The sequence below is a fragment of the Gossypium arboreum genome, chromosome 5 (genome assembly GCF_025698485.1).
Source record: "Gossypium arboreum isolate Shixiya-1 chromosome 5, ASM2569848v2, whole genome shotgun sequence".
In the NCBI taxonomy this organism is placed as follows: Eukaryota; Viridiplantae; Streptophyta; class Magnoliopsida; order Malvales; family Malvaceae; genus Gossypium; species Gossypium arboreum.
The window spans coordinates 5,984,586-6,010,684 of NC_069074.1; the positions used below are offsets into that span (position 1 = coordinate 5,984,586).

The 26,099-nt window shown below is 30.0% G+C and overlaps 3 protein-coding genes and 1 non-coding gene across 6 annotated transcripts; all 4 read right to left on the bottom strand.

Annotated features, from left to right (window-relative positions):
* Window positions 1-1,090: 1,090 nt before the first annotated feature.
* Window positions 1,091-5,322, bottom strand: LOC108450067 (glucan endo-1,3-beta-glucosidase 14-like). 2 transcript variants are annotated; one of them, XM_017747511.2, is made up of 4 exons: window positions 5,022-5,322; window positions 3,380-4,413; window positions 3,116-3,265; window positions 1,091-1,411 (listed from the first exon to the last, which is right to left on the bottom strand). In XM_017747511.2, exons 1-3 carry the CDS (start codon window positions 5,077-5,079, stop codon window positions 3,209-3,211), a joined length of 1,149 nt encoding a protein of 382 aa, XP_017603000.1. In that variant the 5' UTR covers window positions 5,080-5,322; the 3' UTR covers window positions 1,091-1,411; window positions 3,116-3,208. The 2 variants fall into 2 exon arrangements, with proteins under 2 accessions (XP_017603000.1, XP_017602999.1); XM_017747510.2 differs by having other exon boundaries at window positions 1,091-1,414.
* Window positions 5,323-11,448: 6,126 nt separating this feature from the next.
* LOC108450138 (ferredoxin, root R-B2-like) lies at window positions 11,449-13,737 on the bottom strand. Its single transcript, XM_017747627.2, has 2 exons — window positions 13,513-13,737; window positions 11,449-12,149 (listed from the first exon to the last, which is right to left on the bottom strand). The coding sequence occupies exon 2, from the start codon at window positions 12,139-12,141 to the stop codon at window positions 11,689-11,691; it is 453 nt and encodes a 150-aa protein (XP_017603116.1). The 5' UTR covers window positions 12,142-12,149; window positions 13,513-13,737; the 3' UTR covers window positions 11,449-11,688.
* Window positions 13,738-14,761: 1,024 nt separating this feature from the next.
* LOC108450646 (ferredoxin, root R-B2-like) lies at window positions 14,762-16,324 on the bottom strand. Of its 2 annotated transcripts, none has more exons than XM_017748364.2 (2): window positions 16,204-16,324; window positions 14,762-15,421 (listed from the first exon to the last, which is right to left on the bottom strand). In XM_017748364.2, the coding sequence occupies exon 2, from the start codon at window positions 15,317-15,319 to the stop codon at window positions 14,858-14,860; it is 462 nt and encodes a 153-aa protein (XP_017603853.1). In that variant the 5' UTR covers window positions 15,320-15,421; window positions 16,204-16,324; the 3' UTR covers window positions 14,762-14,857. The 2 variants fall into 2 exon arrangements, with proteins under 2 accessions (XP_017603853.1, XP_017603854.1); XM_017748365.2 differs by having other exon boundaries at window positions 14,762-15,424; window positions 16,204-16,264.
* A 1,047-nt stretch (window positions 16,325-17,371) lies between these two features.
* TRNAS-GGA (transfer RNA serine (anticodon GGA)) lies at window positions 17,372-17,461 on the bottom strand. The gene is given in 2 exon segments: window positions 17,372-17,407; window positions 17,425-17,461. It is a non-coding gene; the product is annotated as a tRNA-Ser (tRNA).
* Between the last annotated feature and the right edge of the window lie 8,638 nt (window positions 17,462-26,099).

Below are 26,099 nucleotides of genomic sequence, written 5' to 3' on the forward strand. Positions count from 1 at the left end.
TTTTATCAAAGTACTAATTTCAATTTTAAAATCCGAATACAAATATAATATAATCATAACACTTATTTAAGAAAATAAAGTAAGGTGTATTTTACATTAATCGAGACTAAAACTTACATATCACCACATATAATGAGTGTCCAATTTAAATACACAAAATTTAAGATTTTAACATTATCATTATTATTTTTGAATGAAACATTATAATTATAATTTGTAGCTAATTCTATAGTCATCTCAGTTAAAAAAGAAAAAAAAGTCTTATCTCAATATGGAATATTTACATTTAGTTTGTAAAAGAAGATTATGAATATTTTATGGAGGATTTAGATTTATTTTGAGAGCCAAAAGAACAATGTTTGTAATTTCCAAGAGGCGAGGCATGATCACAAATCTAGGATCAGTCCATGTGAAATTAATTACCCAATATAATAATATCTCCCGTTTTAGAACTTTGCAAAAACTACTGCTTTAAATATTAAGCATCAATACAGTATTATCAACTTTTGCATTTTAATTACTCAATTATTACTATAATGGTATATGAATCACATCCATTTTCATTTATCATTTAAAAAATAAAACTTTCTTTTTGCATTACATTAGTGATGTCTTAATTATACTTTTTCCTTTCTACATATATTACCTTAATCAATACATTAATTAAAAATTCCCATAAAAACACTTTTTTTTTTTTAAGTATACCTTCAATAACATGATTAATTTAACATCGTTATCACCAAAATAATAAAATCACGAGCATTTGATTTTGCTTGGATTGGCTCAAGGATTTGGGATTCAACCCTTGGAGATAGGGACTTCATAACCACGACATTTTATTAAATAGAATAATTCTCAATTTTATCATTTTAATATAATATGATTTTATATTCAATCTTAAATAATTCATTATTTGCTTTTAGTTATTAAAAAATTAAAAATAATCCATCATCCATCCATGTATACCATACGAATTGCATTGCTTTCTTATTTTTGTATCATATTGAAAATATGAAGGAAAAAAAAGAGGGAAAAACAAACTTTGCAACCAAATAGTGTCTACAATTAAACTTGGACCCAGATATAGGAATTGTGAACTTTAACTCACTCTCCATTAAGTACATAAATTAGAAATTTTTAATTACTAATGTACAAAGTGAAATAAAAAAAAAGTATCAGATTAAGTGAAGACAATAAAGTTCTTAATGTTGCTTATATAACAATACTAAATACAATCTATTTTGGTATACAACAATATTTCCAACCACTGTAGTGTAGACAACAACATCAAAACCTTTTTTTTATTAAGAATTTTTGTTAAAGAATCTAAATATATTTGACTTAAATTCAACTATCAACTGTTAGTGATTTTCACTGTCTCGGCAATAGTCTCCTGGAAATTACTCGTCCCCTGCTGACAAATCAACCAACCAACCATCAATCATATGTTATAATGAAAAGAAAAAAAACAAACATCAAATCAAAAGTTTTCTGTTGTTTACAATAATAATTCAGTTATTGTCTCATCATGGATCTTTTGTCTTTAGGATGTAGATTGATATTGTTTCAGTATCATAATTTTTACATGATCTCTGCAGAACAAAAGCATAATTTATGTCCATCTTTCGATTGCAAATTCTAAACATTGACAGCATGGATGGAAATAAGATGCGTGATTAATGTTGACAGAAGGCTAAATCTAGTTTTGTTCTACCTCTATCGGATATAAACATATATATAAATATATATCTGACATGAGAAAAAGAAGAAGAATTAAGGGAGTGTTTAAATTTTCAGGTCGGCTAAACAATTGTATTTGAACATTTTCAGGTAAGATTGTTCAAACAAACCAAGGATCAAAAGTTTGATGTTGTTGCCAAGTTGGTCGGTAGGTTGAATGGTCAAAAAAATGGGTCCATCTGTCCATTTTATCCATTGGCTACGCTGATGCAAGATTTACATAATTCAAAAAGGCGTGGTCCATGAAGTTGAAAACCACCACGCTACGTCTATTTTATTTGATGATCACTGTTAAAACAAATTTATCTTCAAACATCTATTTTATATTTCTTAATCCAACCTAACAATGTAGTACAATAATTATGTGATTTGGAATGTTTCATATGAGAGCTTAAATGAATCCTAATTTTTGCCTTGTATGAAAAGACCCACAATTTGATTGAAAATGGCATGGATTTAGACACTGATACAAACAAAAGCTGATGCCATTATTTCTCCTTTTGGGAAAAAAGTAGAGAGAAACAGACAATGAAGAAATCGTGTTTAGAGATAGAGCTCAACCGCCTCAGATTTTAAGTTTTGGATGTTTTCAGGTGAGAAAAAGGAAGGGGAAAAAAATAAAGGGGATATATAATGTGAGTAATGGCTGGCTGCCACTAAACAGATCCTAATGGCTCTTGTCTTTTATTTTCTCCCTGATGGAAGCCAATTTGGACTTTATTATAGCTGAAAACAAAGGAGTTTGCTACCATATTGATTCACATGCATGATTTAAACCTTTGCAACTTGACATAAGAAAGATGGAGACCCATTACCATATTATAAATGAACAATATATATGTGTGTGCGTGTGTTAGGAATTGGAGTTTTTCACACCAGCCGGTTGGTGCATATGTGGAGTTGACACCACTGTCTAAAGGGGTCATGTTTATGGATACCATTGGGGGTTGAAATCTTACAAGTAAATGCTTCCACATTCTATTCTTTAATCTTTGGACACAACTAACCCTGAAATCTAAATACTTAAACTTCAACTACTCCAAATCCCAAGTGTGATGAGTTCAAAAGGTTAGAAAGAGGCTCAACAGCATGAAAAACACACACTTCGCCAGCACATCTTATGAGGAGGCTGTTGCGGTCCAAGTTCATGAAAGAGACATGAGTTGGCAGAAATCAACTAATACAAGGCCTAGACTCTAGCGCAGCGTACAACCATCCATCCATCCATTCTCACATGGAATGGATCATAGAGTCATGGCCTCACATGTATGTGCACATGGATCACATTGCTACTTAAAGAAATAGGGATGAATAACATGGATAACTATTAATTAACGTGTGCTGTAACAGTTAGAAAAGGCATTGACGATCTCACCTGAAAGTTTCATCTTCTCTGTAATTTGAATTACCACCAGCAATACTGTTTTCCCTTAGGGATACCCTATTAACTAGCCAAATTCACATCTTTTCAAGAGGAGATTAAGTATGCTATAGCCAAGACCAGAAGACTGCAGATAAAGAATCCCTGCAAAAAAGGAAAAAGAAAAGAAAGATCAAAGTTAAAAAGAGATTTAATGGAGATGTCATCATTTAAATAACGTGCTCTAGTTATTGTCAAACCAAGAAATGCTTTCCTTACATTATTTGTACTAGCTGATGAATATATCAACTCAGGAAGATAACCCTGAACTCCAATGTTATAAACTGGGGTACCATCAGGATAGAAGAGGCCATAGTTCCTCTCTGATGTTGGACCAGGCTTTTGATTCTCATTGAAAAGAGCAAAAACATATATGTCAATTGGGACATTGGGTTTCGCCGGTGTGCCTTGTTTCTCTTCTATCCTTCTTAATAAATTACCGTTGTACAACCCAGCATTCTCTGGTGTAGCTCCTACTTCATTTTCATCCCCTCTGGAAGGCCAACCTGTCTCGGAAATCCGGACTTCAATATCCGTATGCCCCATTGCTTTGATAGCTGAATAAACAGCATCAATTTGAGCAAACAGCATATTATCATATTTCAGATTGGTATTTGGATCCATTGTCCCTTGGTTCGGTTGGAAAAGCACATAGTTTAATGGCACCTCATTTGGTTTATCCTTGTAGGCGAAATACGGATACGCATTGATCAAGAATGGCGACTTGACCTGAGCATGAAAGTTCAAAATACCATGTAGATATTCTCCGAGATCTTGTCTAAAAGCCCCGGCCGAAGGAGGGAACGACACGCTTAAGATATCGAGCGAATGCGCGGTAGTAACGGTTACTTGTTTATCAAGGCCAAGATTAACAAGGGTATTATAAACTGTTTGCATTGCTGGAAGGAGATTAGACCATAGCAGATGATCATAGGTTTTGTAGACCTCATTCCCCACAGTGATGCAAGTGATCTTGGTGCGTGTAAGGTAGGGTTGAACTCGCTGTTGAATCCAGTTTTGGGCTTTTATAGGATCAGTCATGTTTTGAAGGTACTCATTCCCTAATCCAATAATGAATTCAACATTTGTGTTGGCAAAAGCAAGAAGAACATTTGGATCTGCATCATAGAGTTTAACTCTGCTGATATTGAGGGATCTGAGGAGGTATGAGACACGGGCTGGAGATGGAAGATTGTTTGCAATTTGGCCATAGTTGATTCCAACTTCAAGACCAAGGGTTTGTACTGATGAATCTGGAAACCAGAGAAATAAAAGTGAATGAAAAGGTACTATAAAGAAGAAGGAAACTTCAAATTTTGGAAAAGAAAAAAGAATACCCAGAAAGAAATAGAAGCAATGGGTAAGAAATGAGTAATTAAAAAAAAAAAAAGAGTAAGAAATTAGTATCAAGTTAAAGAATATGATAATTCATTTAAAAATAAGTGAAGACGGCTGAAATAAAATTTTCAAATTAAAAAGAAAATTCCATCCAACTCGTGCATTAAAGCGTAGTTTATTGGAATGGAAACATTTATTACCTGTAAATGATCACATCTTATATGCAAATGAGTTGCACTAAGCTCAAACAATAATTGAAGAAACAATCATGCATGATTTATTTTGCATGAAAATTGAAAAAAAATAAAATTTAAGATTTTGAGATGTCATGATTATGAAACTGAAAACAGAAACTTGGTTTCCATGCCTCTGTAAACGAAAAAGATAATGGCCATAACCGTAAAAGCTAAACAAAAGAAAAACTCTGAAACATTAACAAAAGCTCTCCACCATTTTTTTTAAACAAGAGAAAAATGAAATCGGAACAACAATTGGAAGTTGAAATTTGAAGAATAATAGAGACCTGAGAAAGTGAGAAGAACCAAAAGCAGTGTAAAGAGAAGAGAAGAAGAGGCAGCCATAACTAATCAAATCTTGGCTTAAACCAAGACCTTAGCCAACACTTTCAGTGACGACGTATCATCCGCCACTAAAAAGCTGTCTCTCGCTCTCCCTCTGTTTCTGTTTATAAATGCAGAATCCTCTCTGTTCAATCTGTTTCACCAACGTACTCTGTTTTCCTAATAAGAAAACGTGAAATCCAAATCTGCTGCTCCCCATTCCATATCCCTACCGGTGCCCCATCTCTCAAAACAAGCCACGTGTCTGTTTTATTTCTTGTTCCCTCTTGATTTACGTTAACGCAATGATGGAAATATAGTTACGAATAATAATTTTACACATAAAAATATATATCTTTTTAGTCGTATTTAGCTGAAAGAATATACTTATATGATAATTTTTACATCTTATTTAATATTGTAATTATATAATTATATCATTTTAAATTTTAAAATATTAATTATTATAAAAAAATCAGAAGCACTTGAGAAAAAAATTGAGTAATAAAATTTTAATTTGTATGTAATAAGTTAGTTTAAAATTTTGGCAATACGATCAATAATAAAATTAACTAGAAAAAGAAATATTTTATACAATTTACTTGCATTTAAAAATAATAAAATTTGATTGCTCTAGCATTTTGTATTTGATGGTTACTAAACAATTATAAATAATTAATAATAGATATTATGTAATTTAGTTAAAGATTTAGCTGTCAAAATCAAAACTTATTATAGTTAATAAAAATTTTAGATTATTTTAATAATATTATAACATATACTTATATTTTAGAAAATCAAGTATTAAAATATATCTTAAAATTAAAATACTATTATTGTATAAAAATAATTTTTATATTTAAATCATGTACAAATGTTTTTGGAAATGCATAATATAATTAGATTTGAGTGTAATTATTTATCAGTATTTATTTAATTACTTTAATTCTTACTCTTCTTTAATATTTGAGGGTGTCATTGAGATTTTCTAATTAAATTAAACTAAATAAATTTCGCTAATTATAATTATTACTAAAATATATTAAATATATAATTGCAAATAATTATACTTAAATTTAAAAAATTGGTTTAATATTTTAAAGCGAATTCCTACGGAAATTTTAATAAATGATATTTTTACCAAATCCGTTTTATCTTTTATAACTTTTAAAATATTTTATTTATTATTTTTAATTTATAATACTAGATTTTTTGTGACATATCAATTCTGTTTTTAATATTTCACCCTATCATATAAAAGATAAATAATTGTTGTTTTCTACCAGAAAGAAAAATATAATTGTTGTTAGTTTTAAAGTGGATTACTTTTTAAAAGGAAGAGTGTAGTTATTTATTTAATTTTTTAATTTATTAATGTATTTATTAGAGTGAGTTCAAGAATTAATTCTTCGCATTTTGTAGGTCCATTAAGGGATAGATAATGGTCACAAGTTTTAAAAGTGTTTCATAACCAAATCAATGATCTAACTTTCCACCATTAATTAAGGTAGAAAATATTTTTATCATTTCGCTTAACTCTCATAATTTTTTTATTTTTATTTTTTAGTTATATTCTAGATGGGTTAATTTAGTTGCTAATTGCATGAGAAAAATGTCCAAGAAATGAGAGCCTTAAGTTGCAGCAGTTCGAGATCCCTTATTCCTTGATTAATTTTTGCTACATTTGCTCTCTTTTATTCTTAAAAAAATTACATTTTTTATATTTTTATTTTGAACCAAATTAATATTCCACTCCATTAATTCAATTAACAGTTTAAATATGATAAATTTTAACACTTGCAGATTTTTTTTTTAGGGGTAATAGATTGTTGGCAGATTTCAGTATTTATATTTAAAGGACAATGATTTAATGCATTGACACTGAAAGTTTTAATTTCAATATCGGGTTAGGAAACCACCATCTATCTATAATTGATATTTAATAAATAAATAATATAATAATTTTTGATTTTATTTATAAAGTTATATTATTTTTAATCTTAGTGTATTGAATATTTAAATATATTAGTATTGTGACACTGAAAAATAAAAATGACATAAAATTGAAGCAATAGTTTATTTTTCGAAAAGATAAGTTTTATTGATAATGTAATAGAAAAGGGTATATGAAAAAAGAGAGACAATTATTGATAAAATTTGTACACAGTTAAGGGTTTTAATTTACTAAAATATTTGTGTATATTTAATTATCATGAAATTTATATTAATATAAATATTTACAATAACCTCTGAAAATATATTACAAGAAAAAGTGAAGCAATGTAAAGCGGATATAAACATTATACAAGCAAATGTTTTTAATGCCGCAAATGGTGAGATTTGTTTAAGCAAAATAACAATATAAATGGCACGTGACTTTTGTTTTGGGAGATGAGGGGCCTTTGGAGTTTGGATAAAAAAAAGGGCACCTATTTTTTTAATAATAAATAATATTTTAAGGGGTTTTAGTGGGTAGTAGATTCCAATTCCCATACACGCATTACCGACGTATGTACTTGATTTTACATATTTACCCCTCTTCTTATATTTTTTAAAAATTAGAAAAATGGCATTAGCTAGCTGTTCTGGTCTGTATAGGGGATTAAATTAGTATCGGCTTCAATTCTCTGAGGTATAATAACTACACAGGTCTGTATTTATTTTATTTTAAATATTTTTTATATCATTTTTTATCACTTATTACTATTCAGACTGTGGTAATGAAAGATATGTATTTAATTATTACAGAATTAAAGTTGAATTGATATTTTATATCAATATTTTTTACATAAATATATTTCTACGCATAACCTTTCTCTTATTATTTTTAGAACTAGATCAAATCAACTAATAGGATAACCGATTAGAAAAATAGTTTAAAAAATGATGTTGGATGGGTTAAAGTGCAAACCAATACTAACTAGTTAAACTAAATTAAAAAATCTATTAAATAGACGGTTGAATTAATTTTCTATTTTTATTTTTATTTTATCTTTTATCCTTAATCGCCCAGTTCAATTTAAAAAACGTTGCACTCCTTCTGTTTAAATAAAAAAAACATTTTGGTACACTTATATCTATGCATTCTTGACTGTTAAAATAATAATAATATTATAGTACATAATTCTCAAGTATACTCATATATATGCTAGTTATCTTTAAAATTTTAATTTTTAAAGTTAAATAAATATTTAAATATAATTTTAAAAAATACTTAAACATAAAATATATAATTTTTATATTATATTATTAAATTTTATCTTTTCAAAATTTATATATACAAGAATAAAATAAAATTTAATATAATAAAATAATTCGAGACAAAATAAATAATAACTATAATTATTTTATATCCACTATAAAAAAAGTTCACCAAACTAGTTGTACATCCACTTTTCAAAAAAAAAAAACTCTAAATAGAACAAATCAATTTAAAATCCATCAAATTTTGTAACCTCTAATACATGTTCATTACATTATTTTGAAGCTAATATAAATTACTAAATATTGTGTTTTTCAAATGCATTGAGGAATTGAGTAAATTATCCGGAATTGAATGAAATTTGATACAGCAGCCGTATGCTTTATCTGAACTTCAAAAGTCAAAAAGTATCAAAATAATAATATAATGATGCTTTTACGTGTAAAACTTAACTGGTACGAGTTTTCATGTTACAAGCACACAAATCACAATCTCCCTGTTTTAGTTATTATGCATTTTTCTTCTCTACATAATCATACATACAAAAAACAGTGCTACCTTTATATATTTAAAAGTAATCAAGACTGGGAATATTAATGTCTCACGTTCTTGCTAATTAATGAACAATTTATTTTACTAATGAATAAATTTATTACCATAAATATAAAAAGAGATCCAATCAGACCCACACACGTGGCAGATCATTTACAGGTGTCAGATAGGGAATCTTTCATTGGATTGGAGGAGATTGGCTGGCACACAGGAAAAGTGACATTTCCCAGGGGTCTAAAAAGTGATAAGGGCAAGGCAGGCTAGCAAGGTCGGACTCGGATTTGAAAACCAAATTGTTAGGTTACCCTTGCTTTTGTAAAACATTTTCAAAATAAAATATTACTTGTGCTGACGCGAATCTTAAGTAGAGCGCACGCGTTAACCACCGCCATCCTCAAGCTGGTCGGCTGACACCTAAGCATTTTCACGTGCCCAGTTTGTTTCCTTGTTTTTCTCCAAAATTACCCTTCACATCAGAAGGTTTTTTTTTTGCCCTTCTTAACATTTTAATTTATTCTCAAAAAATGTTTTATTTTACTAAATTCACAATAACTTTAAAAATATTTATTGATAGCGAGACATCATTATATTTATTTGGGAATTAGGTAATAATTAATTTAAACAAAAATACACTAAAAAAAAAACAAAGTCAATATCGCCAATATAGTTTTCAAAGTCCCATTTTCTTAAAAATAAGTGAAAGTATTCTTAAAGAGCATAATCAAAACACGAACTACTTAATTAAGTTGAATTTGTACGCGAATTACTTAATTAAGTTGAATTTAAAATTTTTCCTTAAAAAATTTAAAATTTTATGGAGCAGACAAGAAAAAAAGGTGTTTCTATCCCTTAATCATTTCCAATGTAATTCAGTAAGATAATTTTTATATTATCCAAAATAAAAAGTGAAAAAGGTGATATAAATTAAATTGAGGAGTCTATTTATAACGTCATATTTATCTCTTCCCATGAATTAATTTAGGATTGAAATATTTAATATAGGATCCCTTTCCATCTCTTTTCTGCTGCAGATGTAAGAAATCTGATATGGCTAAATTCTAAAAAGATATTGTGGCCTTTTATATAACCCAAGAATTATTTTGTTTAATCATTTAAACAAGTTGAAATTATTTTATACATTATTCTTTAATATTGTATTATTAGGTGATCTGAACCCCTAAAGTTAAGCCTTTTTCAAGACTTTGGCTGAAATAAATTTTATATATGAATCAATATAACAATGCTAAAATGACATTATTGTAGCTACACCATATTTCACCTAAGAAAAGACACTTATATATTTTTTGCTGTTGAAAAGCCTAAGGTATAGCCAACTTTTTCCTTTTCTTTTCTAGATATACACTCTTTAGTACCAGATTCATAGTAAATTAGAAGATACCATTTCATTAAAAAATCTTTTATTATTTGATTTATTAAAAATAAAAAATATAAATTATTATTACTAAAATGTATAATCAGTATATCAAAATAAATCTAAATTTTTTATATGAGAAATTGATAGAAGATAAAGTGGAAATAAAATGGTATGACCCACACTCAAAAAGAACAAAGTGTGTTTAGCTCACTCAATGTGAGAGAAAGTGATAAGTCGTCAATTCCTGTCGTTCATAATGCTTTTCATTGAGCACTCATTGGATTCAAAGCCCATCATCCACTTTCCTTCGCTTTCTTTTATGTTGCTTTGTATGTAATTTTTCAATCCATTTTGTTTAGAAAAGGGCAAGACTAATTTAAGTATCCAAATGTCAACTATCAATAGGTGTGTTGGTGTTATTTTCAAGTGTCATAATGGTCACCCTTAACATGTTATATATTTATAAAAAAAGATAACATATTAATAACTTAATTATTTATACATTCTATATATATATTCATTTAAAATATGTTGGCTTTAGTTATTATATCGTTGTTTTTTTCTTTAAAAAACCCTTACAATATCACTCCATTGTAAAGTTGAATTTCGAAAATATAAAAGTGGTGGTGATAGCCCAAAATTACAAAAAGCCTAGAAGGAGAAAGATAACTTTTTAGAACCTTTTTGTATCATCTTTAGTGAGATTGAGATAAATGAAAAGGTGATTTTATCACTCCTACATCTTCTTTCTTATATAAAAGTTGAGCAAAAACTTTGGTCCACATCCTCAACTTTGTCTCATACTCTTTTTCTTTTTTGTTAGCTTATACTAATTTGAGGTTTTCTGCTTTTGATTATTTTTTTCTTTTAATACAAAAGAAACAGTAATCTCAAAACAAAAGATTCGATGTTGAAAAAAGACTAGAAAAATAGAATGGCGTCGTTACAATCCAATTGTAAATGTCTATACAAGTTTTGCTTATTTTACTCGCCTTTCGAATAAGCCCAATATGGAAATTTGCTTTTCATTTTTCAACGTTAAGGAACTAAAGGCCTTTTAGCAACAAGCCCAAGTCCTTTTCTTTTCTCTTCGCATCAGCAGCCTCAAATAGGCCGACTAAACTTCCTCTCTGCTTTATCCCTGTATATTTCCCCCATTCTATAAATCACTGGTTCGGGATTTCTGCAAAGATTGCCTCTAACAAATTCAGCTTGGCCGAGAAAGATAAAATAATAATAATAAAAACCGATTCGAATAATATTTTATTTGAATGTACTCAATTTGATTGATAGAATTGAATTTTGTTTTTATTTCATTTTGGGTCCTGTAACCTGTTAATAGAGGTAATATTGGCCGGTCCAGAGATCGTCAAGTCGTCTTCAACCATGGCAATCCAGACATTCAGCACAAATTAAAAAGCTTTATATCCTCATTGGTAGCATGTTTAGATGAGTCCATAGACAACAACTGAGACCGTAATCATTTCAGACCACAAACTACTTAGAAAAGATCGGTTTCCTTGTGGGTGTGAATTTCACAGTCTGAAGTTGGGTACGCAACACAAGTCAGCAGATAACCTTCCTCCATTTGTTTATCGTCAAGGAAAGAACCATCAGATTGATCCACAGAACCTGAAATCATCTTACCAGCACATGTGCAGCAAGCTCCAGCTCTGCAAGAATATGGGAGCTCGACCCCTGCTTCCTCAGCTGCATCTAGAATGTACTTATCATCGGGGGCCTCAAACTCGTTCACCTCACCTTTTGGTCCTACAAGCTTAATCTTGTAAGTTGCCATTGAGGTTCTGAAATTGGAGGAACATTTCAAGCCAAAAGACTTGGAGATGCTTTTAACAGATCCAAGAGATGTTGGGGCTTTGACAATAGCACTTGAAAATCGTTCGGGAATTGCAACTTTAACAATGCAAGGCGAAGTAAGGCTCAAAGTAGTCATCTTCACTCCTGAATCCAAGTAATATTTCAGATTCTTTAACCTTACTGTTGATTATATCTATATTCAGACAATTACAGTCATACAAGAGTCAATCAGGATGACCCTGCCACCAAATGACAAAGACGAAAAGATGGAAACAAAACCAGAAAAAAGCTAAACAAATGACATTAACTAAAAAAGGGTGAACTAGACCAGTCAGCTAATGTTTATACCGTCAATTCCGAGACAAGGACATTAAATATAATTGCTTAATAGCAAAATGAAAATTTGTTTTTGTTTTTGTTTAGACACTGTTCTTTGGAGACTTTTAAATGCCTGAAAATTCTTAAGGACACGATAAAACTTGTACCTTGTTAATGCTATAAATGAAAAAGGAATCATATCATCCATTTCTGTATTAACAAGACAATTAATGTCTGGAGCGCTATGAGAAGAGACTAGCTAAGCGCTCCCTGCTCTTCACTCGAGGCTCCATACTTTGAACAAATTGACAAAATATTCTTAGAAATGAATTTATCTGACATGAATGTTTTATGGCGCACCTTCACAATAAGACCAAAACCAAACCAACATCCGGTGAGCTACAAGAACCAGGATGGAGAAATATTTACATTTGGGTACACGAATCATACTCATTCAATCATTCTATTCCATCACTATTCGTATAATTATTTATCTCCTTCATCCATGAAGGTTTTGGTCTCCCTTTCAACCTATTATTTCGATGCACAATCGATTTGCTCTAGAAGAACAATCAAAAGCCAAGAGTCTTTACAACAAAGATTAAAGAAACTGAAATGCACTGAAAGCAAACAAAAGTAGGACTGTTGTTAAATGCTTAGTCTACTTATAACCCCAAAATTTTCTTCTCTCTCCATCTCAATTTGAGCAAGCTCAGAAGTCAATATGAAGGACCACATTTGAAGAATCATCAGAAGGCAGAAAAACAAGAATTAACATGAAAGACAAAACAAACTAGGAAATTCACCAAGTTGCACTAATGACTTAACCTACAAAAATTGTTACTTGAACTTTCCTCAGGTTTCTATCAATATCATGTCGGAAGAACGCCTTTTACCCTCTTTGAGCTTAAAGTTTAAAACTTTTTTCCAAAATGGAAAATAGACAACTTTCATTGGAGCCTATAAAAGCAAAGGCAATGCCATACATCTGTCATACATCTTTCCAGAAAAATGGATCGCAATTCAACCAATATACCCAAACTTTAAAAAGACAAAAGAAGAAGAAGAAGAAGAAAAAGAAGATAGAGACACCAGAAACAATACCTCAAAAGTATTGGGGGTAAATAGATCGCAAACAAAAAGATGAGAGATGTAGTCGCAAATATTAAAAAAGAGAAAGAGGGCTTACCGAGGGAATTCGGGCAGCGGAGAAAATGAGGAGGATCCAATTTCTGAGTCTTAAAACCTAATAATAGTGATTATATCTATATATTGAGAAAGTTGGCGGCTTCGGCTTATAGGCATGTGGGGGTTGGTTTTGGCAGGCAAAGGGCTTTTCTAAATCAGCTAAAAAGGGCGCCCCTAAGTTCCCAAACCAGCCTAAACCCTAGCCCATGGTTTATTTTCAGAATTTTGAATGCAACCATTTGAAATTTTATTACGCCTAAATAAAATGGATATATAATTATGGATTCGATTCATGGAATTCTATTAACCTAAAAAATTTGGTTAAAATGTTTTATACTTTTCCGTAAATTTTAAATTTATTTTTATAATTTTATTTTTAAGAATTTAATCTCTTTATTTTTTAGATTTAAAATTTAGTCCAACTATTAATATTTTTAAAATTATTTTATTAAATTAACATCATTTTTCTATAATATTTTTTTATTTCAGATTATTACACTAACAAATTTAAAAAAATATTTAAAACTGTCAACAATCAAATTTGAATTTTGTAATTGAAAAATAGAAAAACTAAATTCTTAAAAATAAAATATATAAATTAAATCACAATTTGTGAAGAGCATAGGAGCTACGACATATTTTAACCTTAATATTTTTATTAAAGTTAACAATTTGTTAATCATATTTTAATTACGCTAACGTGTTAGATTTAATGGTAAGACATATTACATTTCGAATATGAGATGCAAATTCAAACATTAGAGACAACATTCTTGAGAGGGATAGCCATGAATTTTATAACATAAACCGTAAAATAGACACTTAAGATAAAAAAAATATTTTAATAAAAAGTTAAAAAATGATCACTTAACTATTTGATTTACCATTAACATTTATAAATATGACAATTTAATCTTAATTCTAAAAACTACCCGCATTTACAATTCAACCCAAATTCAAGTCTAACAATTTTTGTCATTGAAATAAATGTATTCGGAAATTATCCTGTTTAATTATGAATTGGGTACTTGTTGATATATTAACCCTAATTCTATATAATTGTAAGAAAACATTTAATTGAGGCACCCATTTTGGAGAGTTAATATACAATTGACGCCAGAAGCACGTGTCAAGTCCTATACAAACATCTGACCCAAAAAAAAGTCCTACAGAAACGTTTCATATCTTCATGGTACGTACAAAAGCTCTTTGCCTGATTTCTGTGAGGAAAATAAGAACCCATATGTATATTTTATATGTGGGAGCAATTTGCACATCTTCATATATCTTTAAGGACAGTATGTTTTACAAGGCAAGATGTACATAAGGAAACTTGAGGACCCTACTCACTTCACACCATAGAGTTCACTTTCCTTGTGGGTTTGAATCTCACACTCTGAGGTCGGGTATGAAACACAAGGCAGCATATAACCCTTCTCCATTTGTTTATCGTCAAGGAAAGTACCATCGGATTGATCCACGGAACCTGAAATCATCTTTCCCGCACATGTGCCGCATGCTCCAGCCCTGCAAGAATACGGCAGGTCGAATCCTGCCTCCTCGGCTGCTTTTAAAATGTACTTATCGTTGGGGGCTTCAAACTCCGTCACCTCACCCTTTGGTCCTACAAGCTTAATCTTGTAGGTCGCCATAAGGGTTCTGCAATTGGAGGAATATTTCAAGCCAAGAGATTTGGAGATGCTCTTAAAAGATCCAAGAGATGATGGGGCCTTGGCAATAGCGCTTGTAAATCGATCAGGGATTGCAGCTTTAACAATGCAAGGGGAGGTAAGGCTCAAAGTTGACATCTTTACTCCTTTATCCAAGTAATTTTTGTCAGATTTTTTATCCTTACTGATGATTTCTTTCTTTACATTCGTACCAGATAATTGCAGTCAAGCAAGATGACCCTGCTACCAAAGGACAAAGCCAAATCATTCATTTCTTTATTAACAACGAGAAGAGAGTAGCTAAGGTGCTCCCTGCTCTTCACTCGAGGCTCCATACTTTGAACAAATCAAAAAAGTGTTCTTAGAAAATAATTTACATGACAAGAAAGTTTGATGGTGTACCTTCACAATCAGACCAAACCAAACCATTAATCCCGACACATATGGGGTCAGCTATAAGAACCAAGACAGTGCAATATTTATATTGGGTACACGCATCATACTCATCCTTCGCTTATCCATCCTTCTAACAGGACAGAACAATGGAAAGCCAAGAGCCTTTTACAACAAAGATTAAATAAACTGAAATGCATTGAAAGCTAACCAAAGTAGGGCGGTTATTAAAAGCTTGGTCTTCTTATAACCCAGTTAGTTTTCTCTATCTCAAAAGGCACACAAGCAAGAATTAACATGGAAGAGAAGAGTAAAAACTAAGAAAGTCTCCAAGATGCACTAATGACTTCACCTACAAAAATTGTTATTTCATCTTTTCTCAGTTTTCTATCAATAACATGTCGAGAAAACCGCTTTTATCCACTTTGAGTTTCATCTTTCAAACTTCTCCAAAATAAAAAAAAAGAAAATTTTCATTGTCGCCAACGAAAAAGAAAAACAATACCATATCTCTATTTATATTTCTTTAAAAAACAGAGCACAATTCAACCGAGAAAACCCATACTTGGAAAAGACAAAGACCCAGATACCAAAGGCAGGGGAGAGATAAAGAGAGAAAGAGAGCTTACTGAGGGAGTTGGGGGCAGAGGAGGAGCTAAGTTCTGAGTCTTTGTTTAAAACCATATCTACATATCTATATATATTGAGAAAGTTGGCGGCTTTGGCTCTTGGAGTTGGCTTTCGGCCTTTGTCTTGTATTAATCAGCTAAAAAAGGGCGCCTCCAGGTTCCAAAACCAGCCTGAACCGCCTAGCCCATGGGTTTTTTTCCTTCATTTTTGAATGCAACCATTTGAAGTTTTTTCTTGAGAGTACCATTTGAAATTTTATTAGGTCAGAAGAAAGTTATCATATAATTACGGGTTCGATTAATGGACTTTAGAAGCCTATAATAGCATTTATTTTCATAAAATTCTTATTAAAGTTAATTATATTTTAATTTTATAAATAATTTCTTATAGTTATTGATTTATATTTATATTTTTTTCGTAAGAGAGCAGAAACCGAAACAATTAAATTACTGTATGAATGTTCGAAATGCGGCAAGTTCCTCTCAATCCTTTTGCATGTCAGGTAATAGCTCCTCAGGTGGTTGTTGAAGTACTTGCAAATCAATATCTTGCTCCATGGCCATTTTAGCCAACCATGTTTTTATTCTTTAAAAGGAACTATGTTTTCAAGTTTGATACTACTAGCTACAAGTTGAAAAATAATACTATAAAAAAATAGTAAAAAGACTTTTATAATCTTTCTCAATTTTAATATTAAATAAATTTATTTCTCTAAAAAATAATTTAATCTATCAATACTGAAAATAAGCATCTAGAAAAACTAATCCCAACATTAATATTTCTGTTAATTTTACATAATTTCAATTCATATAATAATAAATTTAGCTCTCAAAATTTACATATTTTATCTATTATTATATGTATTTTGAAGTTAAAATTTTTATATATTCTTTTCTGACATTTTAAGTTTTTTAAAATTTATACATTTTTTAGATATTATTTTAGAATCTGAATTAAATTAATATTAATATGTAACCATAAAAGGTTTAATTTATTATTATTTATATCAATAAAAATTATGTATAAATATTAATTATCATAATTAATTTTTCTTATCTCACATTTTAAAATTAATAGGAATTACATTACTTTAAAATTTTTTAAGAGGGGTTAATTTGAATGGGATTGAGGAGGTGTTTTACCGAAATGAAAAATTAATTAAAAACTTCCGACCTGCAGGATTCGAACCAGCGACCTAAGGATTGCTGTGAGTTACACTACTCCAGTCCTCCGCTCAGCCAACTGAACTAAGGTCGGCTCGGAGTAAATATCGCATATTACTATATATGGACAATATTACGTTTGCTGATTTTTGAAAGCTAAATATATTGGTCTACTATTAATTGGCATTTCAATAATCATAAACTGAATTAATAGAGGTTAGAGAAGAACCCGACACCATAACATCAACCAAAGACAAAGTGGTCTAAATGCGGCTCTGCCAGACTGCCACCATGACTTGTTGCTCTAAACAAAAATAAATTACAGTGCAGGAAAAATGGTTAGGCCAGATCCATGACTGATTTATGCTATACCTGCTACTTGTTTTGTGTGTCTGAATTTCTTTCAAAGTGTCCTCGAATTTGAAAGAAATGTAAGAACACTCTAAACTTGAAATCTATGTAGACTGAACTTTTAGTTCCAGTAATCGATCATACCTTGATAACCTCAAATATCAAGGGGAAAAACAACAGTCAAAGAATCCATTTTGGACAGTATGTCACTGTCAAGTCCTATACAAACATGCCAAATCTACCTACAAGATCTAACAAGAACCCAGATGTAGGAGCTAAGTGTATATCATCATATTCCTTCATTTCTTTTTCAAGAAAAGCCAATATATCATGTATGGAAGGAAAAATACTTATTCGGATTTTAACTTGATGACTAATTAAAATTTGATTCGATTTGAAAAAATTGAAAAAAAAATTTGAATTTTGAGTTAATCGAATTAAGTTATTATAGTCAATTCGAATAAGTAATTTGAGTTTGGAGTTCGAGTCAAGTCGAGTTGAATTTTACAATTTGAATAGCTCGAATAATTCGAATAATGATTGATATAAATACCTTAATCCGTAACAATTTCTAAAATAAGCATATTGGTCACTCTCTCAACAAAATTACAAAAAAAATTGGAATAATTATAAAATTTCTAAATTTATATTTTTAATTTTGTAAAAAATTCTAGAAAATTAAAATTCTAAAATTTTCTAAAATAATAATTTTAAGGCCTGCATAAGTTAATTAATTATTCAAATTTATCATATTAAGGTATCATATTTTTTTATTTTACTTTAAAAAGTTTTCAAATGTACGTGATTTCAAATTTAGGTGCTCTAACATGGAATTAGTTATATTATAACAAAATTTTAATTTTTACATGTTTAATTTTTAATTTAACTCAAATAATTTCACTCGATTTGATTCAACTCGAATTTCATTTCACTTGACTCGATTTGAAAAAAATTCAAATTAAGTTAGAATAATAAAATAATACTCATCAATTCGATTAACTCAAATTTTTTCACTTGATTTGATCAAACACACATTCACACATTCTTACATAATGTGAAAGAAAAATATTTATCCGGTTTCCAACAACATCTAAAATATTAATTAAAAGGCATATGTATGGTACATAATTGCTGGACTGGTAAAATGTATTTATTTGCAAACCCAATCCGAATGTACACCTCTCAAAAGTTGTACGACATCTACATGACGATAAACAACTGTGCAAGCCATAGGAATGCTTAGACTGAAAGAGGTAAATATAGACCACCAGGGAGAACTTATGACAATGTGTAAAGCATACCTTCCAACAAGCTTGTTTAATACTCTTCCCAGCAAATTCTTACGAAGAAGTAGAAGTTCCATTGAACTTTTTTTTATGTAAGATTTCAGATATCAATTTTATATTCAAAATTAGAAAGCCCATTGATGTTTGACTTTTAAGTTATATTTTCGATATCGATTTTGTAAGTAACACTCTAAATTTCACGCCACTTTAAGATCAAGGTTCTTCAAGTGAATCCAAGATAGAAGGTTGAGTCAGTTTTTAGTCAAAATCCAAAAAGTCCAACAATGTACAGTTCTATAATTTCTTAACACATAAGGAATCTCAGCTATGAACAACTAGTATTTACTGTTCAAGACGCAAAAGGAGCAAATCTAAGAACTACATTCATCCTTCACCTTTGCTACCCTATGTGAACAAATCATGCACCAAACTTGGAAAGAGAAAGAGAGATTAGCAGCTGGACATCACCACCTTGAGGTTAGTTCAAAAGGGTAAAGGTCCAAATTGTCAGCAAAATAAAAATGACAAAACCATGGCTTCTGCTTTTTGCAAGCACTTTGAACAAGCTCCTATTTTCAATGGATATCCTTAGGGAAACAATTTAGCTTGCAAACCAACCTATGGAGACTTTGAGGTATCCTGTGGCTAAGTAAAGACATGAAGGCTAACTTTGACTTCTTGAATTAATACAAATGTGGGTTGACATACAGGTTCAACTCAAGAATCAAGATCACTATCTGAATCGGAAATCGATTTTTTTTTCTAGCCTTTTTTACAATCATATGCTGTAGGTATAAGGTTTATAAATTTATTAGGATAGAGCATGTTGAAAAGACACAATTTGATTATGGCGTATTCACTCTTCTGCATTGTGGAATAAATTTACAATTTTTGAACAAGGTGAAACCTCTATGAAGAAACTTTTGACACACAAAATCAATGTAAAATTTATGTAAATATTAATTTTGAACAAAATAAAATTTTAATTTCATACATTCTAATAATTTCATAATCCAACATTTGATTCAACATTATAGTCTATTTAGGGTTGTTACAGGCTCGGCCTACCAAATTTCCACTATAATAAGCTAATCACTATAATAAATAAAAATACAAACAGGAAAACATATAGACAACAAACTTGCAAAAGCAAGGTATGCTTGTTGAGACCCACACAACACTATGTATAGTGAAAATGAGTAAAGATGTTTAAACAGTCTGAATTCGATTAATACTCGAATTGAATAACTATTAATCGAATTAAATGAAATCATAAAAGTTTCAATTGTTAATTAAGTCGAAATATTTTTAAAATATTTTAATTGACTAAAATAATTTCGGTTAATTTGAGTTATAAATTGAATTAACCGAAATTTTTACATTTTTTTTGTTTTGTTCAAATAAGTTTGAAATATGAAAAAATATCATTTCAATGTTATTTTTCTTTGCTTTTAATTCAAGAAAGAAAGCAAAATAACACAATAACAACACTAATTTTGAGTTTGACTTTAAGGCTTCTTTCTTTTATTTTTTAGTTTAAAAATATAAAATGTATTATGATTTTAATCCCATTATAATAATTTGTATAAATTCAATTAATTTTAAGCTCATTCATTAATTTTTATATTTTGGGCTTATATAATATATCATACCTATCTAATATATTGGGTCAATAATATTTTATTATTAATAATTTTGGTTAGTTGGTTAATTCGTTAATTATCTAGTTTTGAATTTAATTAACCTTTGATCAAATTTTCAAAAAATTCTTAACCGGTCCCCTACCAAATTAGATTTGATGGTTGACCGATTAATCAAAATAATTTGGTTTGTCGATTAATTCGGTTAAAACCAAATTATGCACACCCCTAAAAATGAGCTCTAAGCAAAGATATGCACAACCCAAATAACACTTATAGTAGCCAAAAAATAAAAGTGAACAATAGAGAGTAAACCTTATTATTCGCAAACTGGTTAATCGAGTCATTCCACCAATCATTTAAAGTACGTGAACCCTTTGAGAATGTGAATCAAGCAAATTCACGTGGATAAAATAACTCATAAAAGGTGACGTGTTAGCTCCAACCCGAAGACGCCAATTGTCCATAAAAATTATGTCCCCATCTATAATTAAGATTTAGGTTCATGTCTCCATAAAAAATGTGACCGCTTGTCTACCGGAAACCATAGTAAAAACATACGAGTTCTTCTTTCTCAACAAAGAACCTTTACTTCAATCCTTATGATCTTTGATAGTTCTTATAGCTTTCAAGAAATTCCATGCTATTTGCACGCAAGACAGCAAGGCCAGTCAAGCTAGCTTACCTTTCTTATGAAACTCCACCTAGCTCAAGGACACCAACAATATAGGATAACTAGATTGAATCTTGCATTCACTACAATGGAGATTTAAGATATGTACAACCATTCTTTCACTGATCCAAACGGAAAAACACTTTACAGTCAAATCTCTGCCTTTAACTCACTACCATTTTCCTAGATTAAGTTATCTTTCCACTCTATTCTTTTTGATTAATTAAACAGTTTCAGAGTCAACTAAATTGCCTGATGATGATGGTATTATGACTATGTATTTAATCAATTCTTTGATAGTACAAAACAATGGAAACTAATCATGTCTTCGAAAGCTCAAACCCGTTAAAAGGAAAGACAAAACTTGTCTTATGTCCGATGAATGCCCTGAAAGTAAGAAACTACTAGTTTTGTTTGCTTTCTTCGATTGATCCAGTATAAAATGGAATTGTCAAATTGGGATAAACTGTCCTTGCATATTAATATCAGGATTTCAAATCCTATAGAAGATATTTCATCATGCCAAATTAACTACGAAACCAAGGAGTAATTTCTTCCCATTCCATTTAAAACCTGTTTTTTTAGATCGGTAGTTACATAAATAGGAATACGGTTCATAACATGTAAGAAATCCAATTATGTGAGGAAATACGCATGCTCAACGCTGCATAAATTAAGTTCAGGAAACAATGTCCCCATCTGGTTGTTCGAACTAAAACGATATTAGAGCACAGGACTGCTCTATACAGAGTCAAGTATGGTGCTTTAGTGCCATATGGTATATCTATCTCAACCATTATAAACATGCCATACTTGGCACAATAGACTTTGGTGCCATATGGTATAGCTATCTTCACCATTATAAGCCTGCCATACTTGGCACAAAAGACAGATACACATGCAGCAAAACTTACCTAATAGACACATGATATAATTCATGAAAAAGTTGCCTAATAAACATGCCATACTTGACACAAAAGACAGATACACATACTTGGAAAAGATATTTGATATTAAGACTTTTTATCATCAGCTCCTTTACAAGGACGAAGTCTCAATGCCAAAAATAGTTGCCTTTTTTAACTTTAAAGATAGACACAGACATGAACAGCTGGTTTCAAACGCCCTATATATATGATGTTGTGCTACACTTGTATCATCAAAGTTCCACTACTTTGGCATTACAATGGCCATTTTCTTCCTATCGTATTGATAAAGTTCCTCAAGTCAGTAACAAAATGATAGAGAGTAGGTATTATGCAATCCCAAGAAATTGCAATGCATTGATCCTTGCAATGGCCTCGCATATCGGATAAGTGATTTACCAGATAAACTTACCAGTCCAATCACACCATGGTGAGCAATGAGTGTAACTGATGAAGGTGATGTTTGTGTCATTGGGAAGATCAGTCCATTGTTACAGTTTCCAATGGTCTCAATATTGCCTGATGCTGGAAAGAAGGAATAGGAAAAAGAGGAGAAAAACATGGATGAGGGATAAATTTCCTTAGCAATCCTACTAGTTGTTTTCGCTTCCTCTCTCAATAAAGACTGAAAATGTCCACATAGGTTACCGTGATACCATGAAATTATTTCCTGATTGGATTGTTCAACTGTGAGTACAGTGTCACTATGAAATTGTCCATTCTCTAGTAGTTTTTCATGTCCTCGATTAATACAAACTAAGAAGCTATGCATTCTATCAGCAAAATAAATTCTACAATAAACAAACATTTATCTGTAAATTAGCAGGAAATTCAGATAAATTAGTCAGAAGAGAGAGAGAAAATTATGTTAACAAAGGAAGTCATCAAATACACAGAACCATTTAGCAATGTATATTCAAATATTTCTCATTTTGTAAAACAGGGTAAAATTATGGTAAGCAAAAAAGAGAAAGGAAAATAAAAGCAAGTAGATTTTTTAAATTTGTTTGATAAATATTTTTCTTTATGCTTATTGATGTTTTTATCACGTCAGATTTCAGCCATCAATTTCATAAGCAAGACTCTAAGCTTTTCCTACTTGTTCGTGATTGAGGCTCTCCTTGTGAATTTAACATGGAAGCTCAATTTCACTCAAAGTCCAACAAATCAAGCAACGTAATGTTCCATAGTCACATCAAGATATGTGAAAAAGTAAATTTTTATCAAAAGTAAACTCATCTAAGAACCCAAAACGAGTAAATCTAAGAACAGCATTCATATTTCACCTCTCCTACAAAATGTGAACAATGCCGACCAAAGGGTAAAAGGTCCAAATTGCCAGCAAAATAAAAAATGGAAAAATACTTATTTCAATGGACAATTTTGCTTTCAAATCACCTATGGAGACTTTGAGGAATTCTGTGGCCAAGTAAAGATAAAGGCTAAATGTAATTTCTTGAATTTGACCTAATACGGATTATCATACAAATTCAAGAATCAAAATCATTGATCTGAAATGATAATAATTAATTAATTTATTTTTTCTTTAGCTTTTTGTTTACAATTCTGTGTTGTAGGTATAAAGGTTTATAAATATAATTGAAGAGCATGTACAAAGACAAAAATTGATGGAGAAAAGGTGGATTTCACTCTTCCACATTATGGATTACAATATAAAATTTGTGCACCAAATGTTTAAAGAGTATTGGTTTCAAACGAAGTAAGGTTTACTTTCTAGCAGTCTAATAATTTCATAGTCCAAAATTTGATTCAACCATACAGCCAATATAGTAATGAAAGTGTTATTACAAAGAGTAAATTTGATAGTACATAAATCAGCTATATCACCAATCAAGTCACTAATTACTTAAAGCACGCGAATCTTTTTATTATATAAATTAAACAAGTAAACGTTAGAGGTGTGTATGGGCCGGGCTAACTAAAAATTTAGGCCCGTTTGCTAGCTCAGGCCTGGCTCGACACAAAAAAATGGGCCTAAAATTTTATCCAAGTCGGCCCGAATAAAATGTTAAAACTCGAGCCCGACCCGGCCAGCCCATATTAATTTTTATATAGTTTTAATATATATATAAACCATAAAAATACTAAAAACATCAAAATAAATATTTCTCAACAAATTGAAAATAAATTTTAAAAATATGTATAGTTAAATAACACTAAAATAGATGCACTAAATGACAAAAAATCTTTTTTTTTTAAAAATTCTTATTATTTTCTCTCTATTTTGTTACTATTTTACTATTATGTTGCTACTATCTTGTTGTTATTGTTTGGATATTGTATAAAACTTATTTTATTGTTAATTTTTTATTATTTTAAAGAAATTTGCTAATTTTGTTATTATTTTAGAGGCATTTGCTTATTACGTTGCATTTATTTTAGTGTTATTTAACTATACATATTTTTAAAATTTATTTTCAATTTGTTGAGAAATATTTATTTTGATGTTTTTAGTATTTTGATGGTTTATATATATAAAAAATAATAACAAAATTAGCAAATGTCTTTAAAATAATAAAAAATTAACAATAAAATAAGTTTTATACAATATCCAAACAATAACAACAAAATAGTAGCAACATAATAGTAAAATAGTAGCAAAATAGAGAGAAAATAATAAGAATTTTTTAGAAATTTTTTTTTTTGTCATTTAGTGAATTCGGGCCAGACCCATTTTTTAAACGGGCCTTATTTTTTTTGCCAAAGCCCATTTTTAGGGCCTATATTTTTACCCAAACCCTCCTACATTTCGAGCAGGCCTTCGGGCCGGGCCGGGTAATCTGACCCATGCACACCTCTAGTACACGTGGATTGAATAACTTATGTAAAGTGACGTGTTGATCTTAATCTAGAGATCCTAATTGTCGATAAACGTTACGACTGATACTATAAATAAGATTTAGGTTAACGCGGCCGCTTATTTACAGAAAATCATACTACACAAGTACGAGTTCTCTTTCTTGACAATCAGCCTCTACTTCAATTCTTATGATGATAACTCTTCAAGCTTTCAATAATTTCCGTGTGCATAAGAGATCAATCAAATAAGGGGTCTATCATAGGCAAACAAGAAATAGTGCTATGATTAAGTTTTATACTTGATCCAATAAGGTCAGTCAAGCTAACTTATTTTCTTATGAAACTTCGCCTCTCTTACTGAAGTATACCAACAACATACAAGAGAATTAGACTGAATCTTGCTTTCACTACAATGGTGCCTCAAGATAGCCATAACCATTCTCCTTCTGTGATCTAACTTCTCTTTCAAAGAAGAAAAATACATTACACTCAAATCTCTGCATTAAACTCACCATTAGTTTTTTAGCATCGGTTGTCTTTAGCTCTATGATATTTGTTCAATCCTAATTTGATTCAATATATGGATTTGAAATTTAATTCAAGTATACTCACATTTGTATATGGCCGGTAAAGATCAACTCATATTATTATTTTCTTTTCTAAAAATATAATTACTTTTGTTTAATATTTAATAAATATATATATCTTTTATTACTATTATATTTATTTTATTTTATTAAAATTTTAAATATAAACAATTTAATATATTTTTAAATATTTAAATTCTAGTATATTATTTTTTAGTTTTTCATAGGATATAAATTATATAGTATATAAAATAAATGAAAATATCATAGACATGAAAATGTGGTGGGCTTGCTTGAACCATATTTTAAATGTTTTTTTTTGTCTAAATCTATTTTATTAAATTTTTTCAAATTTTAAGTAAATTTTCGAGTTTTAACAACTTTTAACCTTTAAACAAGCCTAGATAAACTCAAAAAAATAAAAATTCAAATGATGTGAAGTGAAATTA

Excerpts from the sequence above, each read along its gene's own strand:
- LOC108450067 (XM_017747511.2), bottom strand. The coding sequence starts at position 5,079 with ATGGCTGCCTCTTCTTCTCTTCTCTTTACACTGCTTTTGGTTCTTCTC. Across the intron at positions 4,414-5,021 it reads GGTTCTTCTCACTTTCTCAG|ATTCATCAGTACAAACCCTT; the intron begins GTCTCTATTATT and ends TCTGGTTTCCAG. Across the intron at positions 3,266-3,379 it reads CATCAGCTAGTACAAATAAT|GGATTCTTTATCTGCAGTCT; the intron begins GTAAGGAAAGCA and ends CCTTTTTTGCAG.
- LOC108450138 (XM_017747627.2), bottom strand. The coding sequence starts at position 12,141 with ATGACTACTTTGAGCCTTACTTCGCCTTGCATTGTTAAAGTTGCAATT.
- LOC108450646 (XM_017748364.2), bottom strand. The coding sequence starts at position 15,319 with ATGTCAACTTTGAGCCTTACCTCCCCTTGCATTGTTAAAGCTGCAATC.